The 27,775-nt window shown below is 35.3% G+C and overlaps 1 protein-coding gene across 17 annotated transcripts in view; it reads left to right on the top strand.

The window, feature by feature from the left end:
* The window catches only part of CRPPA (CDP-L-ribitol pyrophosphorylase A), a 653,179-nt gene that overhangs the window by 188,581 nt on the left and 436,823 nt on the right, over positions 1-27,775 (top strand). For 15 of the 17 annotated variants that reach the window (XR_012512151.1, XR_012512148.1, XR_012512150.1 and 12 more), the window contains one exon: positions 1,665-1,796. Coding sequence is in view for 10 of the 17 variants with exons in the window: in XM_074379565.1 (XP_074235666.1) it covers positions 1,665-1,796 (132 nt within the window). In the remaining 7 variants the exon portion in view is untranslated. The other 2 variants (XM_074379558.1, XM_074379564.1) reach the window with 2 other exon arrangements.

Raw genomic sequence — 27,775 nt, 5'->3', positions numbered from 1 at the left:
GCAACAACGTTTACATTTCTCTTGAGTTACCCTTTTGTAACCTTCTGCTGTGGTTGTATAAAAGTGACCTGTGTGTTTGTGTGTGTGTGTGTGTGTGTTTTTAATTAAAACTGTGGTTTTGTACCAACTGATTTTTTTTCCTGGAATACGTAAGTAGTTGGTATATTTTAGAAGTTGAAACTTAGTAGCACTTTGTAAAGTATATGCTGAAGTTTCATGGTATTAGGAAAAACATCTGCAGGAGATTGTCTTCTGTCTTCATGTTGTCATCAGGCCTTTGCATCTGGTAAAAGGGAATTTTGAGATACATCCTACTTCTTCATGCTTGAATTTTGTTACCCTAATTATGCATTTCATAAGGTTGCATTCTGTATCTGTGCTTAAGTTAATTCATAAAAAGACCCTGAAAATAGTTCTCCTATGTCTCCTTGATGTCTTAAATGTTTCCCTGTAATTTAAGTCATTGATTTGATGGGATAACATAGAAATAAGTCAGTTTGTAGATGGTATCTAAGTAATAAAGGTATTTCTGTAGTTCAAAAATTTAAATAGTGTGTTGAGGCTTTTAAACATTAAGCAGCACTGTTGTTCCTTAGTCCAGCTGGCACGGGGGTATGTAGTGAGTTACAGGCGCATGCCACCATACCTGGTAGTTTTTGTATTTTTTGTAGAGACAGCATTTCACCTTGTTTCACAGGCTGGTCTCAAACTTGTCAGCTCAAGTGATCTGCATGTCTCAGCCTCTGCCTCCCATACTGCTGGGATTACAGGAGTAAGCCACCATGCCTGACCAAGAGTGACAAGGGTTAATGTATTTCAGCTCAAGTGATCTGCATGCTTCAGCCTCTGCCTCCCATACTGCTGGGATTACAGGAGTAAGCCACCATGCCTGGCCAAGAGTGACAAGGGTTAATGTATTGTGTTTTTTAAAATAGTTAGAAGAGAGGACTCTAATAAATGTTCCCAAAATATAGAAATGATAAACGTTGAAGATAATGGTCAGCCTAGATACACTGACTTGATCAATACACATTCTATGTATGTAACAAAATATCACAGTACCCTGTGAGTATGTAGGAGTATTATGTATCAATTAAAAAAATTAAAAATGTTTTAAAAATGTTCACTAGAAAATTTTCAAGAAAAACATTACAACTACTTAAAAATAGTCTCCATAAAAGCCCTCTTGGTTTACTTTAAGAAATAACTATTTGTTAGAGATGACAATTATTGATCACATTGAAAGAGATTCTCTTAAAAAACTTAAGTTACTTAATTGGATAATCACTCTTCTTGAATTTTATTTATATTGTTAATATCTTAGTATATGTAAGACTATTTCTGTCTTGCCTAGTAAAAGATTATGAATTAGGTTGAATGATTTAATGAAATTACACATCCTTTATGTATCTGACTCTAAGTGAAATAGAATATTAGCATTTGGTTTTTTACCATTGTGTTTTCAGTGTTTACTACATCTGTATTTATAAGAAAGGATACATTGATCTTAAGTATGACTTGAAGCAAAACTAGAAATTAACACACGTTGATAAAGATTATTGCAGTATTGTAATCATACGGGTTTTAGGTTTCTTTAATGTTTTTTCCCTCAAGAGAAAGTTGAAAGGAATGATATTCTAAAGATTGTCTTTTGTATTTTGCAGGTTCATTTTCTTGATTTTAAATTAGTACCTCCCAGTCAGAAAATGGAAAACCTAATGCTGATCAGAGAATTTGCAAAGGAAGTAAAAAAAAGAAATATTTGGTTATGTGGTCTTCTCATATCTTACCCACAGGTAGGTAAAATGTTTATTTTCTGAATGTATGTTATGTAAACTATAGTTTTAATGGTAGATATCTGGTTTGTTAAAAGCAGGAAGATATTATTGATAACAGGAATTATGGCTGGAAAATTAGTCATCTGTATGTGTTCTATAATAGTAGAACCTCTTGCCTCTAGTAGAAAAAACCAATTCAACTTGATTTGTGGGGCAATGCTTAATGAGCATATATCTCATACTAGGTATCCCAAATAGAACTGTCAGGTTTATCAAATAAAAGTTCAAATTTGCCCAGTTAAAACTGAATTTCAAATGTATAATGCTTTTTGTAACTGTGTTCCAAATAAGAAATTTGAACTTCAAATATAACCAAATTCTTATATTTATCCTGCAAACTTGCAAAGCCATAATCCTTGTCCACTGGTATAATTTGAGATTGTTTATTTTTATATTATGTTGAATATATTGGTAGTCAGTTGTTTCTCTCCCTTAACAGATTATTTAATCATCTGAAAGCACTGCCTGGCATTCATATTACAAGAGGGCATGGTAGTGACTTAGAGAGATGCATTTATTGTCACTTTCTTTAATAGCTACATGTCAAGTACACTGAAGGCACAATGAGCTAGCGTTAGAGATTCTTTGTGCAGAGAAATGCTATTTAGAACAAATAATTTGGAGACTCTGTCAGAAAATAGAATTAGGAGAAAAAATTGGAGAATCTACAGATTTGTCCTTTGTACATAGATAGCTTTCATTGGATTTGTGACTACTTTATAATTTCTTGGCGGTAACATACAAGAGTCTTGCAAGTTAAACTGTGCACTGCCTTTTTTAGTGGTATCAAATAAAAGTAATTTGTACTGAATGTCCAGCGAATGACAGATATTTAAAGTTATTTATGGATGATAACAGCTATTGTTTATGAAAATTTTGAGCTGCATTTTTAACCTATGGGTAACATTTCTTCTGAAACTATGCATTTTAATGAAATGTAAGGATTATCTTTCAGCTAGTCCCTTGGTTTTTTTTTAACTTAGAGGTTGTTGTTTTCTATTCTTCCAAAATAAGCAAGCATGACCACAGTTATTAAGAACTAGACACATTTTAGTTCACCTAGAATAATAGAATTACAAAATCTTAATGTTGTTGGGGGGCTACTGAAGTCAGGGGAACCAAGGCCCAAGAAGTTATATATAGTTGCCCAAGGGCAGATAACTGGCAGAGTAACAGAATTCAGATCTTCATCCATGATGAGTAATATTTTCTCTTTAAGAAATTATTTTTGGGCTGGTGCAGTGGCTCACACCTGTAATTCTAGCACTTTGGGAAAGGTGGGCAGATCACTTGAGGTCAGGAATTCCAGACTAGCCTAGCCAACATGGTGAAACCCCTGTCTCTACAAAAAAAAAAAAAATGAAAAAAATTAGCTGGGCATGGTGGTGGGTGCCTGTAGTCCCACCTACCTGGGAAGCTGAGGTGGGAGAATCGCTTGAACCCGGGAGCCGGAGATTGCAGTGAGTAGAGATTTGCTGCCCTGCACTCCAGTCTGGGCAACAGAGTGAGGCCCTATCTCAAAAACAGAAAAAAATCTTTTTTGGTTGTATTCAGATGATTACAGTGGGAAAAATCTGTTCATTTTTTCATGTCATTTAAAGGAGTCATGGACAAACACTACTATTGTCACATTGTGCAGTTAGAAAATAGAGTTTATTGAGGCAAATCTCAAACAGAAATCGAAGAGCATGAATAATTCGGATAGCACTCTTGGCCAGGCAAAAAGTGTCTGCATGCACTGTACTGAAGCTGACTTTTCGGTAGAGTAATGTTGCCAGGTTATATATATGATGCCCAGTTAAATTTGAATTTCACATAAACAATAATTTTTACTGTGTGTCCCAATGGTTACATGGAGAATACTTGAATTTAAAAAATCTTTGATGTTTACTTGAAATTCAGATTTAACATGCAAACTCAAAAAGAAAATTTATCAGTTAAAACAATCTATTTGTAGATAGCTTAATGTTAGACTTCAGGATTATGTTATTGGCTTGGCCATTTATACACAGCATAAAGTTTTCTGACTCTATTATCCAGTGCTCAGTAACTCGTACAATAATTTGGAATGATTTGAAATTCTTGCTTTAGATTAGAAGTGCAATATAAAGCTTACTTTTACAGTTTGTTGAATCAATTTAAACCAGGCCTTATCTTTCTAAAATAATTCTATAGACAGGACTTTGGATAATTAAAACGAGCTTTCATAGTTTAATACTTACAAGGAAATAAGGGACAAATACAAAAGTTACCAAAGCAGTTCTGTAAATTTTTGGGTTTTTTTAAACAATTGTAAAAGATTTATGAGAGTTGCTATAAAAATCCCCAAAACAGGATATGGAACAATAAAATGAAATTTTTTGGTGACAAAATTAAATAAGACTAAGTCTCTTTCCAATATAATTTTAAATAATTTTATGTGTAACATATTCATTTGTAATTATTAATCTAATTTTGCTATACAAGTCATCACTAAGGTCCATGATACAGAATTATGTTTGAGGAATCTGTTCTAATCACCTAAAAATCTGTATTTGATCTAGCGGTGAACTTACAGAGACATATTTCTGGCATGAATAGCTCAAGCCAACAGTTTAGAGTATGTAGTCTTAATTTTGTTGAAACTCAAAGATACCTCTATGATCACTTTTTAATGCACATATTTGTAACTATGTATTTTTCAGTTTCACATGTGAACTTTTGTGACAGTGAATATTTTAAAGCCTATAAAATAAAGTGTTACAAGCAGTTTTGTCTTTAATGTGGATTTTACATGCTTAGGGACTTAGCAATGTAAGCAAATAAGTTCAAGGTTTAAAAGCTCCCATAAACTATTATAACTGATGGTTTCTTTTGCTGAACTAATGTCTGTTGCCCCCCACCCCACGTTGGAAAAACTAGTTATATCACCTTGGACAAGCAATGTAAGTTTTATAGGTCCCAGGGTCTTCATTTGTAAAATGCAGGTGTCAGAACTTCCACATTATAGCCTTTGTTGGATGAGAAAGTGGAGACAGAGGATGGTGTGCTGGCTGTGTCCAGGGATGTGTTACACATACATATCTCACTCTGACACACAGACCTTCTGGAACTGAGCCTGGGTTTTCTTGCCCTTCCATATGTGACCACAAACTTCACCTGCTCTCTTATTTCCTTTTACTGAGAAATAATTCATTATCGTATATATATTTTAGTAGCGTTCAGAAAGGGAACTGTTCTTTTGTCAGACATCTTGATCAAAGCACAGTAGTAGACAATAGGGGAGTTGGATCCATCAGAGGAAGGCTGAGGAGCATATTAAACGTGGCAGCATGGTGGGGAGTATGTATCATTTTACTCTATCCATTTTCTCTTATTTCTTCTCCATTAAACTGTCACTTCACTAAGTTGTAATATAGTGGGAAATAGAATTTTTGAAAGTAATGTTGGCTTAGTGAGCATTTTAATTGAATGGGGACGTTGGAAAAGATGGCACCAGTTGGCAGAGTTAAAAAAAAAAAAAAAAAAACAAGCTGCGGAGAGGCTGTGGGATAAAGCAGAGGCACTCTCTTACCCTCTCCCTTCTCCTGAATTCTGTGTTTTCTTTTGTTCCTATGACTGCAGATCTGGGCGTCATACAAATAAGAAAGTTACCAAAGCAGTTCTGTAATTTTTTTGTTTTTTTAAAAAAAATTGTAAAAGATTTATGAGAATTATTATAAAAATCTCCAAAACAGGATATTAAACAAAAAAATAATTACTTCTGGTAACAAAATTAAATTAGATAAAGCTGTATGTACTGGTCTTGTATCACAAAATAGAAACCGTATTGCTCTACTCGATAATGTAAGTACTATTGTTTTTCTCTATCGTCTTGGTTTTGAAAACCTTCAAGGTTTTCTGTTCATTATAAAGGACATCCAGGAAACATTGTTGATTGTGAAACTCCATGTTAGGTCAACTCATAATGATAAAGGAATCAGTTTCACTGCTCTATTACAGCTTTGGTCCTAACGATCTGAATGTATAGGGTATCACTGACATCAGTTTTTTCATCTCAAAGGTCCACATTTGCTCTGTGTTGCTAGATAGAGGAATCATCCTTTTAGTATGCATGATCCTTTAGAGAACAAATGGGTGTAGGCTGTCACTTAGCAGAACAGTGATTTTTGTTTTGTTTTGTTTTGGTTATCATGGGTGAGGTTAGACTTAGAAGTTTGACTTCCTGCAATGAGCAATTACTTGGAATTTAACTGGGAATTATTTACTAAACACACGAAACTTTCCATGGCAGTGAATCATATGGCAGAGGCACCAAACATGCAACACCAAATCTGTTTACAGAAACCCATAATACCCTGTTCAAAGTAATCAGGCCTTTTTGATGTGGGAATGTTTATGAGACTAAATATTTTTCACTTTCAATATTGTTTTGGTTTTTATTGTTTAGACTTAGTCATTCTTTGGGAAAATATAAAGGTCATAAAATACGTTTTCAAAAATTTGTAGTTTTGAAAAAATTGTTTTTTGGAGAGTTTGGTTACCTTACTTGGCAGACTCATTAGAGAGCGGCACTAAGCTTGTTTTATTTATATATATGCAAATGAAATGCAATATTAGACACACACCTTGTATAGATTTTTCTATTAATACGTAATGTACATATTTTCAGGGTACATTTGATAATTTGATCCATTCACATCATGTGTAAAAACAAAATTGGGGTAATCAGGATATTCATCACCTTGAATATTTACCTTTATGCAGGAACATTTTAGTTATGTTCTTCTAGCTACTTTGAAATGTACAATAGATGGTTAACTATTGCCACCATACTGATGTGTCCAACAGTAAGTTTTCTTTTTATCTAACAGTATGTTTGTACCCACATCTCTTTGATTTTCGTGGATAAAAGAAACAACTTTCTGTATGAAAATGAAGAGAAGCATCCTCTAACTTAAGGAGGATACTGCTATGGAAATTTTAAGTGAGTGAATTCCTTTCAGTAGTGCATTTGTTAGCTATTACTACATAACCCAACATTATTATCTCATGCTTTCTGTGGGTCCTCAGGCTCTGGGTCTCCATCAAGGAGGCAACTATCTCAAAATTCTCCTGGAAATTTTCCCAGGTATCTCACTCACCCGACTGTTAGCATAATTCACTTCCTCACGGCCTTTGCCCTGAGGCCTCAGTTCATGGTTTCATGAGCTCCAGGCTAGAGGCCTGCCTCTGTTCTTTGCCACAAAGGCCTTTGCACAGAGTGTCTGGAAACATCATAGAGAGCAAGAGAGAACCGGAAGGTGGAAGTCAGTCTTCTGTAACATCAGCAACTGACCTGCCATCCCCTTTGCTGTATTCAGTTCACCAGAGGCAAATCACTGTGTTCCACCCACACTCAGGGGAGGTGACTACACAAGGGTTGTCACTGGGAGCTATATCAAATGCTGCCTACCACAGTAATATTGGAGTGCTGTTATGGTAGGCTAAGTATTTCTTGCTACTCACCCCCACGAAAATTAAGGGGTTTATAGAGTAAATAGGGCTAGACATGTTAAATATAAAAATCATGCAAATTATATACATGTAACCATACACAAACGTGTGTATGTATATACTTTTTTATTGCATGTAGAGGGATAACAACTGGAAGAGGGCGTAGCAGGGTGGTGGGAAGGCAAAACTTATTTTTACATCATCTGTACAGTTGTTTTTAAAGAGCTTGATTTGGATCAGATCCATATCAAACACATTAGTGCAATTTTTATCATTTTCTAATTTTTATTAAAGAGAGGGAAATTGCATATAAGTGGAAAAAAATGTGGATATAATGTTGAAATGGGCATCTTCAGCCGTAGTTTTAAGTTCTTGATCTTCAGTAACCTTTTGGCCATTCTTAGGTTCCTAAACTTTGTCTTTCTCTATTTAATTATAAAATGGTCATATTCCTTTAGATACCAAGCTGAAATTTTAGAAAATAAAAATGAATATTTTGTTTAATAACATGTTCTTATATACATTCCTAAAAGGTCTCATTCTCTTGTGGGTTGCATTTCATATGGTACAACCTAAAATTTTGCTTTTTAGATTTGTTTTCAAATCTTTCTCTTTTTTTTTGAATGTGAACTTAAGCCTTTATTGTATTCATAATAAAACAAAAGGTGACATTTAGGGCTGGGCATGGTGGCTCACACCTGTAATCCTAGCACTTCGGGAGGCCAAGGCTGACAGATCACCTGAGGTCAGGAGTTAGAGACCAGAGTGGCCAACATTGTGAAACCCTGTCTCTACTAGAAATAAAAATATTAACTAATTGTAGTAAGGACAGTCTGTAATCTCAGCTACTGGGGAGGCTTAAGCAGAACAATCACTTGAATTCCTGGGAGGTGGAGGCTGCAGTGAGCTGAGATACCACTGCAGTCCAACCTGGGCAACAGAGTGAGACTCTGTCTCAGAAAAAAAAAAAAAAAAAAAAGACACTTAGAACTGGATCACTTGGCCCTTTCTCTTTCCTCTTGGTTCAGAATGCTTGTATCTTTTAATAGCCAGTATTTTCTTAGATCTGCAGTTGGACTAGGCTCAATGCACTCAAGCCTTAGCACAATCATCTTTGTAGTTTTAGCTTTTCTGCAGAAAATGGGCTTAGTCTGCTCACCAGAGCCACTCTGCTATATGTCATAACACCACATTTCCCTGGGCATGCAAAGAATCCTGGCCCGTCTTGTCTGTTGTCACTTTGTGGGGTTGGTGCTTGCCACACTTCTCACAGAAAGTTCAGTGGGTTTTAGGAATGTTCATCATAATCATGGGAATGCTATTGGCATGGAAAGACTCAAATCTTTCTATTCATTCTAAGTCCAATCATCCAGCTTATTTTCTGAGTGCCCAGTGTTTATTGTGTACAACGTAATGTGCCAGTCACAAAGGGGTAATATCAACTTCCAACAAGGTTTCATTCCTGAAGGAATTAATATACCTGGAGATGATATCCTTCAAAATTACAAGGGCATACATTTTAAACAAGATAAAGAATGGGTGTTATACACTAATTCTCTACCTTGTTCTCCCAAAATTTTAGGATGAATTCGCCATAAATAGCCTTCTTTGATAAGGGTGGGACACACGATAGTATTAGAGGAGTTGAGCAGAGGTAAGGCTAATGTTCACCCTGCCTGCCATGCTCTCTGACTTGGCACAGGGCAGCTTTGGTGTGTCATAAGAGGAGGTTCCATAGAGTCACTAGAATTTAGAAGATCACCATGAAGTGAGAAAATTAAATGCTTTATCCTGAAATTACGAAACTATAGATTACAGATATTGATCGACTTACGACCTATGCAACTTACGACCATTCGACTTTACGACCACAATCGCTAGCCACGACTGCTCCGCGTCTGGCAGCGCAAACGTTGCCCAGCTTGGTGTACGACAGTGCAGACCAGCTTCTGGCAGCACTACCATCTCCACGTGCACAATTTCAACTGTACATATAGCCTACTCAACTTAAGACCAAATCGTGTTACGACCGTTCCGCGGTCCCGACCGTGGTCGTAGGTAGAGCACTAGCTGTACTAATTTTTTTACCTAATGTATTGCTTTTCTGACTCATGTATTTGAAAAGAGATTCAATGTAGAACACTGCAAAATCAATGAAAGTAGTATTAAGTATGTAAATAGAGGAAATTGGAGCTTTTCCTAATAAGACAAATATTAAACTGGCAAAAATAGAGGTTTAAGTTATTTTTTAATTATCCCTTATCCCTTGTTTTTGTGAGACTTCCTCACTATCCCAACCCATGTCACAACAAAAGGAACTATTTTTGACACTTTGAGTTTTATACTTAGAGCATTACATTAATGGGGATGTATATGTAGGCTACATGATTTTGATTCACATTAGTGAAGCCAGTGTTACAAAATAATTGCTAGAAAATGGTGGTGTTACAATTCAGAAAGTTGAGATGCACACATTAAAAGCATGTAATACAGAAGGTGTTGTGTCTCAGAGGTTTTAGAAAGGCGTTCCCAGGGGATAGTTGTATAAGAGGAATAGAAACAAGGCAATTTGACAAGTGGAATCCTACTGTTAGTCTTCAGGGAAAACATGTTGTGGACTTACAGAAAACATTGATATACTTCATTGGGATTCATCTGATTTTCTTGTAACTATTTACACAGTAAAACTCCTACTCTGTTATGTCAATGAAAAATTTAAAATGGTATTTGATTTTAGTCTTTGTCCAGTTTCTGATATTTCAAGTAATGAAATATTGAAAAAGTAGTGGCATGACAAATGGTCTAAAAGAACATACTGAATAATTACACTTTGCAAAATGGAGTGTTTTCTAAGGTACGTGGCATTATTTTAGTGCATTGAAATATGTGTGTAGCCTGCTTGCAGCAGTTTTATGTAGATTTTATTGAATAATATGTGAGTGACAGAGAGATCTCTGTTTTGATTTTATGCAACACTAATTATTGAAACTGCATAAAAATCTGTACAAGGAACTCTAAAATTGCAGTGTTTAACGGAATCAAGTGAAGAGCATCATGTTCATGCTGGAGGACTTGAAAGCATCAAGAAGGGTAGGAAATGTAACTAGATAGGAGAAAGTCAACCTAATTTTAAATATTTGACATTCTAAGTCAATGACAGTAAGGTTGAATGATTTGAAACATTTGCAGCCTATTTCCTAATAGGTGCTGTATATCATTTTAGAGCAAAGGTAAGTGATTTCCAAAATCAGGAGCTATCTGTCCAAGAACATTTTTTCAGGAATGAGAGTGAAGAGTGGTAGAATTTGTTCCTATGCAAAACTCCTTACTTGCTTTCCCACTCAGTAAAGAGAATAGTTTGTAAAATTAAAAAATAGTTTGTAAAATAGTTTGTAGAGGGCATGTGCTTAAAGTCTCTGAAAATCCTATCAATCTTTCTGATTTTGATCACAATGGAAATATAAAAGGACTTCTCCATGGAGAATCAGAGAGGTGTGTAATGTTGGGCATTGAGTTTTGTTTATAGAAAATAGCAAGGTTTATTAGTTTTTCATCCATCTCATTACTCACTTTTGACAACTGGTAAGGAAGTATAATTTAATTAAGATTCAAACTTCCTCTTAACTGAATGGAGAGTGACCATGTACTAATGCTGTTTAGAAATGAGTTGGTTTAATAATAAACACATCTACAGTAATTCCACTTAGACTCTGAATTTTAATGGACAGGAAAAACAGATGTTTTACACAGACACTATTCATGATTATTATGCTTTTGTCATTGTTTATATGTATGTTTGTAATCACTGTATCATTCTACATCACTTAGTAAGGAGGAACATAAGGAAGTAGTGTTCAAAAAGAGTACCACAGGGTTTGCCACTTTTTTCAGGTGAAAGTGTACCTTATAATATTTCACATTAATAATTTTGTTTAAAAAAAGGTTCAGAATTTGTATTTATGGCTCAAAAGTTTCTAAGTCATAAAATAGGCCATTGATCTTACCTACAGACAGATCTTTCAAAAGAGGGCATCAGAAAAACAAAAAATTAAAAGTTGTATTGAATATACTAATTTTTTTTTGTTTACCAAAAATACTTTTTTATTAGAAGTATTGAAATTAGGATGCAAGGAAGGAAAATTTAATTTTGTTTATAGACTCGCAAGCTGAAATCCATGCAATATGAAATGTATTAAAATATGGACCACTAAACTCTATATTACCTACTGGTATGTACTTACATCATTGGTTTGAGCCAACCTTATGTTCCAGTCTTAAGGTAACAAAAAATATTTTGACCCTCCAGTGGGGATATGCTTTTGTGAAAATATACCAGTAATTATTAAGCCACATACAGTTTTATAATATAGGAAAGTATGCATTTATGGTTTTATAATACACCTATCCTTATTATACTATATGTTTCTAGTTGCCTTTCAGTGAATAGTCAGGTCATTTCTTGCTTATCTATCAGTTAAATACCTTGGCTTCTGACTTGATCTGATTGTTTTTGAATTTTAAGTAGGAATAATATGTTTCATTAACTATTACTAGGATTTAAATTTAATTGTGCCTTAGTCACCACCTTAATTCTCTTACCCCTTTATTAAATTTCTGCCTTCATATTTAAGTTGTTTTAATGATAATAAAGGATTTATACTTTTTAGGGAGGGTGGTCTTTTTTTTAGTTTAAGAAAGTCCAGTATTAGCACAGACTTGCTTGTAATTTTTTCACTGTGATAAGAGGAAGTAAGCTAAAGACCCTACATAAAAGATCAAATATAGCTATTCAATTCCCACTTCTTGCCCATGGAGAAAGAAATAAGCATGATCACCAAGTCTGACTTTTTAGATGAAAATTGTTACATAAGTTTTCCAAAACATGCTGATAACAGCAAACATTAAAACATGCAATGGCAAATCTTTCTGAACTTTGTTATCAGTTTCAATAATGAAGGCATTGTATTTAGCCTAAAAATTACCAGTTTAAGCAACTACGTAAACACAACTGGTGTGGGGTGGGGAGTGGTTAATTTTTGACAAGTGATCTGGCCAATAAATAATTTCAAAGTCTCATTCATATTTTCTACAGTTGCACCTTCTATATCATAACTTGTGTTTCTAATAAACTGACAACACCAGGCTTTGCCAGCAACATCATAAGAAAATAGATTTTCTTCTTCAGTAACGTTTTCAAGTCACGTAAATCAGGGTTACCTTAGGTTAGTTGGGTGTTAAAAAGCCATGTCTTTTGTTATTTAGAGTTTAGTTATTCCCACAGGCATGTGAGGTTAGCTGAGCAGTAGCAAATGTGGCCCTTGTAAATTCAAGAAAATAAGTAATGGTGAATAGCTGTTTTGCCTTCTGCTGCCTGTGGACTAATTGTTTGCAAGCCTCTATCTTGAGAAGTGCTGTGTGTATTGCATTGAGATTACAGATATTTTTAGCTGGTTTATATTTGGGGCTTAATGAGAAAGCATGTATGCTAAGAATGGCAGAGAGGTATCTCTTCTAAATCTTTGAATTACGAATTCTCTGATGTAAAATATGCAGTAAAGAAAAATAATAAGTACAAATCCAAAAAGTTACCTAATTAGGATTTTTAAAATATCTTAGAGTCACAGAAATTATATTTGCTTCTACTGTTATAGATTCCTTGGCTTTAACAAAGCTTATAAAGGCAGGGGACTCTCTCTCTATAACTTTTCCATTATACTTGGTGCTAAATTTAAATGAATTATCTCCAAATTTTGTAGTTAACAAATTTCAAAGTTTGGTTTAGGTATGGCGGGTGAATGATTGCTAACTCTTTGCCTTCTCAGTTTGTTTGTTTCTTTGTTTTTTGATAAATTTAAGGCAGTACAAGTACAATTTTGTTGGATGCCTATGTTACGGAGTGGTGAAGTCTTGACTTCTAGTGTATCTAAATAGTGTACGTTATACCCATTATGTAATTTCTCATCAATTTCCCCCTCCCGCACTTCCAGGTCTCTGATGTCTGTCATCCTCTTCTTTGTTCATGTGTATGCATTATTCAGCTCCCACTAATAATTGAAATCTTGGTATGTGAGTTTCTGTTTGAGTTGTTTCACTTAAGATAATGGCCTCCGGTTCCACTCATGTTGCTGCAAAAATCTAAGATTTTTATAGGTTTATATTACTTGGATATTCATTTGAAATCATAGTCACTTTTCCCTCAATTCAATTGTCATATTGTTTCTAATGCTTGTAACATTTTAGATGGAAGTGTGTAAAAAAATTTTGTCCAAACTACCAAATTCACTTAAAATTTTACAAAGGAAAATGTAGAGTAATGTGTGTAAATTGCAGAATTATAATTTCGCTAACTAGATTGAAATTTTTTTTTTTTTTTTCTGAGACGGAGTTTCGCTCTTGTTACCAAGGCTGGAGTGCAATGGCGCGATCTCGGCTCACCGCAACCTCCGCCTCCTGGGTTCAGGCAATTCTCCTGCCTCAGCCTCCTGAGAAGCTGAGATTACAGGCACATGCCACCATGTCCAGCTAATTTTTTGTATTTTTTAGTAGAGACGGAGTTTCACCATGTTGACCAGGATGGTCTCGGTCTCTTGACCTCGTGATCTGCCTGCCTTGGCCTCCCAATAGATTGAAAATTTTTAATGAGCTGGGAAATGAAATGCTCACCACAGTTTGCTAAAAAACACAGAAGTGCAAATTTTAATTTCCTTTCTAAATTTTTAACCAATATCCTGAAAATTTTGAAATGATTGTTGTTTTTGTAACATGAATTAATACAGATGTGAAATCTTTATGTAGAAGTGTTACTATATGGATTTCAGTATTTTGCTTCCTGAACAATATTTTATGATGACTTAAAGCCTTGCATGTCAGTTTCAGGTTTATTTATTGGAGGAAGATTAAGGCAGAGTGGTTTTTCAACCAGTTGAATTAATTGATGAACTAATTGGTTTATCAGTTGGGACTTTTTAATTGCAAATGTCAGAAACACAACATAAAGTGGTTTACAAATATAACTGAAGAAACCTGAGATAATGGCTTATGGCTTTGTCAAATCCCTGTCTATACCACATAATTTGGTTCTTTATTCTCAGGTGGTTTTCTAAATAATATGAAAGATACACTATATAATTTACTGCTCCCACTTTATATTTTATGTTTTGTAAATTCAGGGGAAAGAGAGTGCCTCTATCCCAATATTTTCACTGAAAACCATAGTTCTAACTCTCATTAAGCCTGTTATAAAATATATCTTCATTTTCATTCAATTATTGTGGCCCATGTGAATGTACTTTCTATTAATCAGGCCTACTTAACTTGTCCACACCTGGACCCAGGTCAGCCCCACCCAAACTCCATGAATGAGAATAAGGGAGGAGTGCATTCCCCACAGGATGGGGAACAGATGTTAGATACACCCAAACAATAGATCATTGTGTTTATTATTTTTGGCAGTTTTCCTCTTTAGCAAATGAGTAAGATAAAGACACTAAAGATTTGTGCCCAAATTATATAAAATTTGGATACTTGTTGATGAATAATGAGCTGTGGAATTGTAAAGGGTCAGATTTTCAGGGAACCTTGAAGTGCAGCTAGATAAGACCCTTAAAATATTGCCAACCATAGTTATTTTTAACCACTTGTGAAATACACTGTAAGTAACATACACTAAAAATAATTCTAAAATTTGGTATTTGCTGTAATAATAAGTAGTATAATAGTAATACCTGTTTGTCTCATCTTTGTTCCAGTATATTCCCTAGGTGAGGAAGGAAAGGTTAGGTCACATCATCTACATCATTTCTTTTCTTTGTTGCATTAGGAAGAATTGAGCTGAGAACTACTATTCTACCATGTCTGTTAGCCTTGCCAAAATTGTCTTTGTCTTTTGTTTTTGTTTTTGTTTTTAACAAAAAAATAGTTTTATACCGTTTTCATCATAATGCTTAGCTTTGGCCTTCTTATCATATTGGTGTCTTTACAGATGTGCTTCAGTATGTATTGAGCCTGAATTGACCCTGCCCATCTCCCACTCAAGTATTCCCTGTCATTCTTCCTGCTTTTTCTGTATAACAGTTCAACACAATTTGGCACAAAATGCTTATTCATGCTGATTGTCTGTCTTCTTTATCTAGAATATGAAGCCAAAGAAGACGGAATGTTTTTGTGTGGTTTACCACTTTATTTCTAGCACTGGAATGGTGCCTATTGTAGCGTAGGCCCTCAGTGACTATTGAGTGACCAATATGTAAAGTGCAAAAATGAACAAACACTTGGAAGCTGTATCAGGACATCATAGATATGAGTAGTAGTACTTTTTGTTTAATGTACTACTCTAATGGTTTCTGTTTACACTATAGATACTGTGTTCCTGAAAATATGAAAAATATTAACAGAACAGTGGTTAAATTATTGGTATATTGTTTCAAGTTATGGAGGTAAAAGTTAATAAATTACAAATTGCAGGCTATTATCATTCACAAACATGAGTACAAATGATTTATCCTAGGGATTCAGAGATAGTTTAATATTAAAAATTCAGCCGTGGTAATTTACCGTACATTCAAGTTAAAGAAAAGTTGGTGACATCCTCTAAATAGTTTGAGAGAAGATGTGATAAAATTCAGCACCAATAATGATAAACTCTTAGCAAATTAAAGTGTCTTGGTACAGTTATAGTCCAAAAATCTAAATTGAACATCAACCTTAATGTGTTAGGAACATTACCTTTAAAACAAAGAACAAGAAAAGAATGGTCATAATCACCATTTCTATTGAACTTGGTACTGGATGCTCTAGCACAGTCAGATAAAAGAAAAATAAACGAATAAAGGATTAGAAAGTAAGAAACAGTCATTATTTTCAAATAGGACAATTATTTAAGAACTCAAAAGTCTTACACATACAATCAACATACTGTTTGCAGCTTTTTTTATTCCTGTAATTCAGCAGGCAGGAGTGTTACAGCTGTTTATTCCCACTGTCCTGCAGCTCAGTGAGCAGGAGCATTAACAACTGTTTCACTCTGACATTTCAGAAAATTCCAGGTTCTTTTCCCACAACCAAAAGGAATAAGGTACTGGGACATTGGAGAAGGGGGTAAGGCAGAGTAAAATATATTGAGCGAAAGAAAAGCTCTCGACAGCAAGAGGGGACCCGAAAGTGAGTAGCTGTTTTTGAGGCTAGTATGTGGTTTAAATGGACTTTGAATGGGGGAATGTGTGCCATTTGGTTTATGGGTGGGCTTGGAAAAGACACCATTTGATTGGTTAAAAGGCATCATTCAGAAAGAACCAGTTGAGAGAAAGTGAGTAAGATGGTGATGGAAGTTCTTACTCTGGTTCATGAATTCTGTCTGTAACTGGTAGCTTGGTTTTTCAGGCTTTAGGATGTCCTTGGCTTGAAGGTAGTGTTTCACTGGGGACCTGCCCCTGTCTGCCTAGGAATTTGTCTGTCTGCTGTCACTATCAATACTTACATGTTTTTATTTCAACATAAATGTGACAAATTTAGAAGATCCAAATATTGTGTTTTATGAAACTGAATCGAACTAAATGACGTATGTGTGTACCTTTGATGTCTCCTTTCATTTTAGGAGATATGTGACTATTTTAATTCATTTTCCTTGCAGTGAATTTGATATTTTCATGTATTCATATGTGTTACAGTTTTCTTCATGATTAGACATAGCTCAAAAATACTAAGGAAAAATGCTTATATTAAAAAATCATAAAAATAAGAATAGGATTCCTTTTCGATTGGAAGAATTCAGTGTATCTGGTAGACTGTTAAGCAAGAACAGTTTTTGATATCTGTGTATTAGGTATTTGTTTCAGGTTTCTGCATGTTTTCTCACCACGTTACCGTGTGAAAATTCATTGTCTGTTAGGTTTGCATTGTTGCTTAAGGGAACTGATGAAATGCCAATTTAATACTCTTTCACAGTACTAGGCATTTAAATGTACACAATGCTTACACTTTATAAAAAGCTTTGTGAAAAATTTTTTGACTTGAAATTTCTTGTAAACAGATTTTCATTGACTTGTAAAAAATCTTAAGACATCATAAGGTAGCTGTATGTCGATTAATTATAGAGTGTCTAAAAATCAAATTAGGCGCAACATATATTTTTAATTAAACTTTTATGTGTCAGGTCATTCCAGTGTTTTAAATCTGTAGGCATGTGAATGCCATGCAGACAATATTTAATTAAGTACTCCCACATACACTATACATATAGTATAGTGTATGATCATTGTAGATGTTGCTGTTATTGTAAATAAATACTATTGATGTGATAAAACTTTTTGGAATACTTTACAGATTTGTGGTTTGTAGTCTAACATTTCCAATTTCTGGTGTGAGAGAATGCTTTTCAGTGTGAATCACTTTGATGAAGACTAAGTCACTTAGTATGTAAGCATAACCACTTTGCTTCTTGCGCAAGAACTCCTGAGAGGTGATTGAAGTTTATATTTTTTGGAAAAAAAAGCAGTGATGTCCATAGGAGCAGTCACTTTTCGAAGTTTACAGATCTGACAGGGCAAAGTGGCTGATGCCAGTAATCCCAGTACTTTGGGAGGCTGAAGCAGGTGGATCACCTGAGATCATGAGTTTGAGACCAGCCTGGCCAACATGGTAAAACCCTGCCTCTACTAAAAACACAGAAATTAGCTGCGTGTGGTGGTACCTGCCTGTAATCCCAGCTACTCGAGAGGCCGAGGCAGGAGAATTGCTGGAACCAAGGAGGCAGAGGTTGCAGTGAGCTGAGATCACACCATTATACTCCAGCCTGGGCAACAAGAGCAAAACTCCATCTCAAAAAAAAAAAAAAAAATTGGCTACAGATCTGAAGGCATTGGTTTTGGAATACATTAGAGTGGAATGTCTAATTGTCTTGAGTCCATGTTATTTAAATCTGGAAACCAGATACCCCATTAAGGATTTTGCTGTAGTGAATTATCTAGCCAGTGCAAAGATATATCAAGTGAGAAAATTCTTTATGGAATTTGTTTAAAGTGAACTTTCGGTTTGTGTGTATGCACAGGAGGCATGCAAATTCTACATAGAAATGAGATTTAGGTGAATTTTAATGGTAATAAAAAATGACTATGGGATTAATTTTTTTGAGGAGGGCTTATCCTGCAGAGTTGGTATTTAGAATCATTCTAGTGTGTAAAAGGCAGTTAAATGTTTTAGTTCTTTTATTATCCACTTTATTGGAAAATTTTATTCTATGATACAGATTTTTTTAAAATAAGTTTTTTGGACATGTCCTTTACTCATGTGAGAGGCATTAATTACTATGAAAGATAAAGGCAGACATTGATTAAAAAGTGGTAAAAACAGATTTTAGTAACTACTGAAGGGTAAAGAGTGGAGCTTCCTTCTGATTTGTGCAGAAGTGGTCATTTTTAAAGGAGCATGGAGGGGTAGGTGGGAGAATATTTAAAATTCCCATGTGATTGTAATGTGCAGCAAGAGTTGGGAACCACTGGTCCAGTTAGACCCTTCAACTAGCCATCAGGGATCCAAGTCAAAGCTTCTCAAAGTATTGGGAGTCTGGGAGAGAGCAACACTCCAGTAAAAAATTACGAAGGATTGGTCAGTGTGAATGTGTTTAGGCTAGTTGTGTATGTTATCTGGTAATCAAGGAAGTTAAGATTCTGTTTACCCACAGAGACTAGGAGACAAAGGTTCCTATTCTACCTGATGGAGTTTGGTTGCTTCTAGTGCAGTGATTTGGATGGAATCATTACATGTTGGAAGTTCTATAGTTCTTACTACTTTATATTATATAAAATTCAGATGAAAGAACTTACTCATTTTTGCCTAGCATTTTCAGAGGCAGCGGCAGAGGCAGGAAGGATTGCTTGAGCCCAGGAGTTTAAGATCAGCTAGGGCAATATGATGCAACTGGTTCTTTAAAAAATAATAATAATAATAAAATGAGCTGTGCAGGTGTGGTGGTGCATACTTGTCATCCAAGCTACACTGGAGGCAAAAGCCATAGGATCGCTTGAGTTCAGGAATCTGAGGCTGCAGTAAGCTATGACTGATTACACCATTACACTCTAGCCTGGGCAACAGAGGAGACTCTAACAACAACAACAAAAATTTACTGGTTCTTTTCATGGTTTCAAGTATGTTTGGCTTTTTAAACTTACTCTTTGAGAAAGTATATTCACATGATTTTAAACTTAAATCACATATACTTAAAGCCATTGTGTCCCTGTCAACCTAGTCCTCATTCTCCACTCTGATTCCCAGGTGTGCAGCTTGGTTTCATAACTCGGTTTTCCTTCTTGCCCTCTAGCATTCTTCAGGTTCACAATGGTGTATTCACGATGTAGGTGTGCCATGTATATCATGTTTATCCTATTCTGCTTGACCTGGGTTTGGGTAGATATCTGCCTTTTTTTTTTTTTTAAGAGTTTTTCCCAACATGTTGTCATGTTGTCAGATGAACAAAGCACCTGTTGTATTTTACTAAAATATGAGTGTCAGCATTTGAGTGATCAACAGGGTTTGCTTATTTTGTGTATGAAAATAATATACATCATTAGGTCATGAAAAAAACATTAGTATGGAAAGAGCAACAAAACTGAGAGTGATCTAGGTAGCTTCATTATCTCAGTTATTTAGGGAAGTAAAATACTGAGAGTGATTATTGCTTTCATGGGACCGGAATGTTTGATGTGATAGAAACAGTCCTTGCCACCTAATTAGGGAAGATGGTTGTTTGGTTCAGACTATGAGTGAGTCCTACAGTTCTTAAGTCTTTCTCTAGATAGTATAACAAACCTGAGTGTCTTTCTCTAGATAGTATAACATGTTCTGGAAAGGCTAAAAGTTCTCTGATGTTCAGTTTGTCTTTGAATTTGTCAGCTACGTTACTCAGAAACACTACAACATTTCTCGTGAATGCACTTTTGTATCTACAGTGTGTCTTCTGTCATCCTAGTCGAAGACAATCTCACTATTTCTGATTGTGTATTTTATTTTCTTCACATAAGTAGCCTAGCAAAGCTTCTAAATTAAGGGCATTCATTAAAATTAGTCATTGATAGAATATGGAAAGAAGACATATTTTTTTTAAGCACGGTGTGCACCAGGCACTTTCATATAAACTCTTACAGAAACTTTAGGATAGCCACATGAGGTGGGAATTGATGGCTCTAATACATGCTGGTGAGGAACCCAGGCCCAGAAACTCACGTAATTTCACATACATAAGCTAATAGGTGATTGAACTAGATTTGTACCTCAGATGCACAACTGTGTTCACATGCTCAGTGAGGCTTTAGCAGAAGAACTTCTTATAGTAAAAAAAAAAAAGTGTATATATTTTATATATCTCTATACACGTTTGTACATATGCATATACTACATGTATACACATACATATGCACAAAATAAAATGAAAGCCATGTTACATTATTAATATTTAGTGAGCTTTGGCTTTATGCTAAGAAGCAATCTCATTTCTATTAATCTTCAGATTATTTTATGGTCTCATCTTCTTTCCTTGGCTTTTTGGGAATGGGATGCTGTGGAGAATGGGAGTTAGCAGGGCCTCTCCTCAGCTTTGGATGCAGAGGAACCAAAGGAATCTGGCCTGGGTGTGCTTGGAAACCACGACAGCCTTTATTATCAGTTCTTCTGGAGCAATTCAGAACAAGAAATGGACCTGAGCAGATGATCTCTAATCACGATGGCAAGAATGGATGTGCAGGTGTGGGAGGGGACTTGGAGATCAGAGTCTTCTAAAGAGATTCCTTGCGAAGAAGGCATATGAAAGGAAACAAGCTTTTTGTAATGGAGTGGCCACAGCCTGACCCCAAACGTGGGGAGAAGGATATGAAAGTTGCTTGTTAGTTCAGGTATTGCTGCACTTTCTTAGACTCTGTCTTCTGGACAGAGGGAAGCTGAGGATTCCACAGGACTTCTAAATAGGGGATCGGAGACCCTTCCCAGCTCTTCTGCGAAGTGCCTGTCTCAGTGCAGTTAGATCTGATATTGGTTGCAGAGTCATCAAGATACAGATAGATTGTTTGCTGGGCTACCTCAATCAGCTACAGTGGTGTGAGGAAGAGCGGGGCAAATCTTTCAGTGAAGTATTAAGAGAGAGAGCCAATTTAAATATCAACCGTTTTTTAAAAAAGCAAAATCTCAACGGAAATACTTGGTTTTAGAAGGAATAGTTCTTTGACACTTGCTTTGTTTCACTGCCAGAATTGGCTTGGTGGGTTACATTCCAGAGGGAACTAGAGAGCTGTAACACTGCTTTTTTGATAATGCCCATGTTAATTATCTGCACATCTTAAGTACCTTTGCTTCAAGGCATCATTGTGCGGTTTACTTTGATTTGGGTTGCGCTCCAAATTGTAATTATATAAAGAACATTGTAAACAGAGTTTTTTAGGCCTTTTTCTAAAAAAATTTACCACTATGATTCTTGGTGGGGTGAGGCAATGATGGTGGTATTGCAGGAACCTATCGGAATGATCTGGGGAATTGTTTCAAGCTGCAAAAGTGTCCACTCCAAACTTGGAATCACTTGTGCTAGTGATTCCAAGATGCCACCTCCGAACAATATCCATGCAAATGTCACATTCCTTGTGTTAAGGAAGAAAAACCAAAATACCAAAAAAAAAAACAAGGTTTTAAACTCACTAGAGCATAATTTCCGAAGTTCGCACAAGTTTCCAGAGTTTTAATACAGATCCTACTACTCTTTTGTTCAGTTTTGTGTTTGTCTTCATTACCTTCTGTTTTTGACCCTTAATTGAGAGTATAGTTTATATACATGCAATTCGATTCTCTGTGTGTCAGAAAAATCATACCATTAAAGCAATACAGCAAAATAAAACATAATACAAGATGTAAATCCAAAGTCAGCTTTCTTTGGCACTCAGATTGTTCTAGGTATAGGGAAACACTTTCCATAGATTTTTCTCTTTTCTGATAAATTTTCAGTAACTTTGTGTTGACAGATTGTAGTTTATTGCCAGGCTACTTCCTAGAGACTTTATAAGCAAATTTAGGGGACACTTAAGAGACAAAGGCATATGGATATTAGGTAAGGGACTATGAAACTTCTAGCATAAGTAGTAACAAAAGTATCTCTGTGTGTAAAATCTCTGAGGAAGCAGAGTAGGCTTCAGGTCATAAGGGAGGCAAAAATGGCCCCCTTTCTCATCTACTTGTATAAGGCTACCTTATCTTTCAGGGTTACAGGGCAATAGTGTTATGTCTAAGAAATAAAGAACTAGGTTCACACTGTCCTCTGCCCACAGCATGGACTAAAAGGCCTAGATTGGGCTTCTTCCAGGACTAGCAGAGGAATATTCATGTGACTTAAAAGCCTCTTTGTCTTACCTGTCACTCTGGTTTTTCATCTGTTTTGCAAATGATATTTTTTTGGTCTTAGGTTGAAGCAGGAGTGGCCACAAACAAACCTCTTGACCACCGAACAGGAAAGGGAGTGGTGATTTATTGGCCCAGTAGCTGTGGAAGGTGAAAATACCTTAACAACCAAGCTCCTCCACAAAGAAAATTCTTGCCCTTTCAAAGTTTTACAGTTCTAGAAATTACATGTGGAAGGGTTTTGATCCATGAAGTAGGTATGGGGTACATGACTAGGTGGGGGTTTGATCGTGTTTAAGCAAAAATAGTGACTTCCAGAGAGATCGCTCCGTACCATGCCTGCGATCTACAAGAGTGTGATTAAGGGTGGCACCTGGTCTGCCAGCCTTTACTTCTCCTATTGAAATGCAATGTCGAAGTCTAGGGAGAAGGGGTCTTAGAAGCTTGAGAGGATTAAGAGTCTCCTTCCTCAGGTAAGTATGTTTAATTTTATATTAAGTATTAAATGTTCTGATCCTGGTAAAATTTTACCATTGGTGTTTTCAGTTTTAGTGATAACAGCCACAATATATAAAAAATGAGATTCACGACTGTTTGCTTGAAGGTGCTGAAGAGGTCAGGACAGCTTTGAATTCCTTAAAAGTTGGAGGAATGAATCCTGTCTAAGTAAAGAAAACAATACCCAGTGAATTGGCCCTGTTTCGTTAGAAGGGATAAACACACAAAGAAGTAGTGTCTTGAGATAATTTTGTGTGGCTTCAGCAAAAGCAGTACTGTTTCTTTGATTTGTAAAGACTTTTATATATATGCCTGTGTATACATATATGTACACATACACAAACATACATATGAAATAGACATTAATCCCTTTTATTGTTTCTGGTATTTATACTTAAGTATTTGATATCTTCCCAAGCTTATATGAGCAGCAACTTAAAATATGGTGAAATTATTTTCTTAATGTTCATATTTTTTAAACTATGGGAGACTGAGAGTATGTGTGCATCACTAATGTAAATGTAGACTTGTTTATTGAAGCAAATTTACCTTAGAAGTAATTTATGTAAAATGTTAATTTCACAAGTTTTTAATAAGTTTATTAAAAAGCCCTTAGTTAACTAATTTTAGAGGAATTGTTTTCTTAAATATAAGTCAATGTAAAATATATACTACAAGTGTTAAAAATTAAAGTTAAATAATATCACAGTAGCATGATAAATACAAAAGACTTAGGAAAATAAGTGTAGAGAAATGTTCAAGATCTCTATACTTAAAAGTACTAAATATCAATGAGAGGAATTAAATAACACCTAAATGAATGGATTGACAAGATGACAGTTCCCTACCAAATGAGCTGTAACTCAGTGCGATCCTAATTAAAATGCCAAGAGGCATTTATTTTTGAAAATGACCTTCCAAAGTGCTGGGATTACAGGTGATAGCCACTGTACCCTGCCTATTTTTGTTTTTGTTACCTGTGTTTTTGAAGTCTTACCCATAAATCTTTGCATAGACTAATGCCCTGAAGAATTTCCCTTAAGTTTTCTTCGAGTAGTTTTATAGTTTGGGGTCTTACATTTAAGTGTTCAATCCATTTTAAGCTGACTTTTGTAGATTGTGAGAGACATGGGTCTAATATTATTATTTTGTGTATGGATATCATATCTAGTTTTCCCAACACCATTTTTTGAAGAGAGTATCCAAAAAAAAAAAAAAAAAAGGAAAATGACAAGCTGATTCTCAAATTTGCATGGAAATGCAAAAAGCCTACTATAGATGTAATTTGTAAAAGAATGACAAAGTTAGATGACTCATACCAATTGATTTAAAAATTTGTAAGGCTACAGAATAAAGATTGTGTAGAATTGGTGTGAGAAAAATAAGTAGAGAAATTGAAATAGTCTAGAAATAGACCCATACATATTTAGACAACTGATTTTTGACAAAGGTGTCAAGGTGATTCAATAGGGAAAGGAACGTCATTTCAGTAAATTATTAAAGAATTGGAAACATTTTTTAAGTAGAGATTGAAGCTCAATACTCTATCACCTAATGCAAAAGTGAACTCAAGATGATCAGAAATATAAATATAAAGGTTAAACTAAGATACAGACATACAACAACAAAGTTGAATCTCAAACACTGTGTTTGATGGAAAACATTCAGCAATGGAAACCATTTATGATAGATTTTGTACTGTACTATTTGTACTGTGTACTGTATTATTCATATAATGACTTTTTTTGCTCTGGTAGATACCCAGAAGTGGGGTTTCTGGTTTAAATGTTAGATCTGCTTTTCAATGAACCAGCAATCTTACCCTCATAGTGTAAAGCAGAGGTTTGCCTGGTATGTTCTAGAGTGAAGACCTTTTAACCTAATCTATTAATTAGCTCCTAAATAAATGGATATGTATATCTTGTTTATGGATTGACAAGATGACTGTTCTCCTATCCCCTAAATTTGGCAGTTCACTAGTCACCTAAGTAGGTGACAGGGTGAAATGACTTTCATTGTACAGTTTGTACTGTATTTATTCCTTTTCTTTGTAGAATCTGAAGTTCTAGAACAGGCAAAACTAAGGTAATAGAAATCAGAACAGTGGAAAAGGGCAAGAGAGATGGTGGAAATGTACATATGAATGAGGATGGCGCATATACAGTTGTATGTATTTGTCAAAACTCATTAAGCTTTACACTTGAAATGTGCAGTTTGTAGTGTCATTTATACTTCAGTAGAAACTAACTTTCTTAAGAAATCACATCGGATCATGCATGTTATCTGTGCATCTCTTAATTAGCATGTTGCTAATACTGCTTTTTTACAGCTTAGGCTGCCTCAGAACCTTATGTATCCCTCAGGGTTCTCCAGAGACACAGAACCAACAGAATATATATATTCTGAACAGGTGAACTGTCACATCCACCCAAACAGTAAGCATCTAGCTGACAGAGGATCCCTCTATTCTTTTACCTTATCACTTGTACCATCCCATGTGGAAAAGTTACAAGTACAATTACATAAATTTCAAAATTATCATTGGATTTCATTTTCTAATGGTAAATCCACTTGTTTTTTGAACGACTCTGAACTGAGGAGGGGATACTTCATTTTTTTTTTTTTTTTGTACAGAAGGATCAGACATGGAATGATTTGTTAAAGATTAAGTCATTTAAAATAGATTCACTATGCCACGCATTCTTTTAGAAGCTTGGACTGTACCAGTGAACAAATCATACAGTCTCTGTACTTGTACATCTTGCAGTCTGTAAGTGGGAGACAGTTAAAATAGTACAAAAGAGAATTAAATGGTAAGAGAATTATCGGGATAACTTGTAGGGGGAAAAATAAAATGGAATAAGGTCAGGGAGGAGGCATTGCGGATCCCAGGTGTGGATTTGCCTCATTAGGAAGATGGCATTTAGCCAAATGCCTGAAGCAGTGGAGGGGAAATAGCCTTGCAGATATCCTGGGGCAGCACATTTCACTAAAGGAAGCAACCAGTGCAAAGTCCCAAAGCCGAATGTAACTAAGACTAGTACTCTGATATTCACTAGTTAATTCTTGTAGCAAATAAGTACTGAGCATGCTCTGTGCAGCTACACTGCTGACCTTTGGAGCTACGACAGTGAAAACACAGTGCTGGGGCAGTTCTTTTTTTTTTTTTTTTAAAGAGAAAAAGAATAAAGAAGAGGAAGAAAGAGAAAGAGGAAGAGGGAGAGAGAATGGGGGTATTGTTTTGTTGCCCGGGCTAGAATGCAGTCTAAATATGGGTATGCCTATAATTGTCCTTAATAAAGGAGACATGAAAGAAAATGAGGGAAGAGAGTAACAAACAAGGAGCCAACCAACATTTCATTTAAACTTCTAAGTTGATATGATGTGGTACTGATAAGAGTGTATATTTTGTGTAAAGTGGAGAGTTCTATAAATGTTAATTACGTTTACTTGTTCCAGATCTGAGTTCAAGTCCTGGATATCGTTGTTAATTTTCTGTCTCATTGATCTGTCTAATATTAATGTTGAAGTCTCCCACTATTATTGTGTGGGAGTATAAGTCTCTTTATAAGTCTTGTATGTCTGGGTATTCCTGTATTGGGTGCGTATATATTTAGGACCTTTAACTCTTCTTGTTGTTGCATTTATTCTTTTATCATTATATAATGTCCTTCTTTGCTTCGTTTGATCTTTGTTGCTTTAAATACTATTTTATCAGAGGCAAAAATTGTAACTTCTGCTTTTTATTTATTTATTTTTGCTCTCTGGTTAGTTGGTAAGTCTCTCTCCATCCTTTGTTTTGAGTCTTTGTGTATCCTTGAATGTGAGATGCGTCTGGATGCAGCATACAGTTTTAGTTTTTTGTCCAAATTGGCTGTCTGTCTTTGAATTGGGGAATTTAGTCAATTTAAATTTAGAATTAATAATAATATATGTGAGTTTAATACTGCCATTTGCCCATTAGTTGATATAAATTCTTCATTATATTAATGTTCTTTACTTTTTGGTATTTTTTAGAAAGGCTGATACTGTTTGTTCCTTTCTATGTGTAGTGGTTCTTTCAGAAGCTCTTGTAAAGCAGGCCTGGTGGTGATGAATTCTCTGAGTGCTTGCTTGTTCACAAAAAACTTTATTTTTCCTTCACTTATGAAGCTTAGTTTGGCTGGATGTGAAATTCTTGGTTGAAAATTCTTTTCTTTAAGGATGTTGAATATTGGTCCCCACTCTCTTCTGGCTTGTAGGGTTTCTGCTGAGAGATCTGCTGTAAGTCTGATAGGCTTCCCTTTGTGGGTAACCTGACCTTTCTCTCTGGCTGCCCTTAGTATTTTCTCCTTCATTTCAACCCTGGTGAATCTGACGATTATGTGCCTTGGAGTTGCTCTTCTTGAGAAATATGTTTGTGGTGTTCTCTGTATTGCCTGGAGTTGAATATTATCCTGCCTTACTAAGTTGGGAAAATTTTCCTGAATAATATCCTGAAGCATATTTTCCAGCTTGGATTCATTCTCTTCGTCACATTCAGGTACACCTATCAAGCGTAGATTAGGTCTTTTCACATAGTCCCATATTTCTTGGAGACTTTGCTCATTCCTTTTTAT

Source organism: Saimiri boliviensis, chromosome 10, assembly GCF_048565385.1.
Source record: "Saimiri boliviensis isolate mSaiBol1 chromosome 10, mSaiBol1.pri, whole genome shotgun sequence".
In the NCBI taxonomy this organism is placed as follows: domain Eukaryota; kingdom Metazoa; phylum Chordata; class Mammalia; order Primates; family Cebidae; genus Saimiri; species Saimiri boliviensis.
The sequence above is the reverse complement of the archived record's forward strand: the minus strand, read 5'-3'. Positions and strand labels throughout refer to the sequence as shown.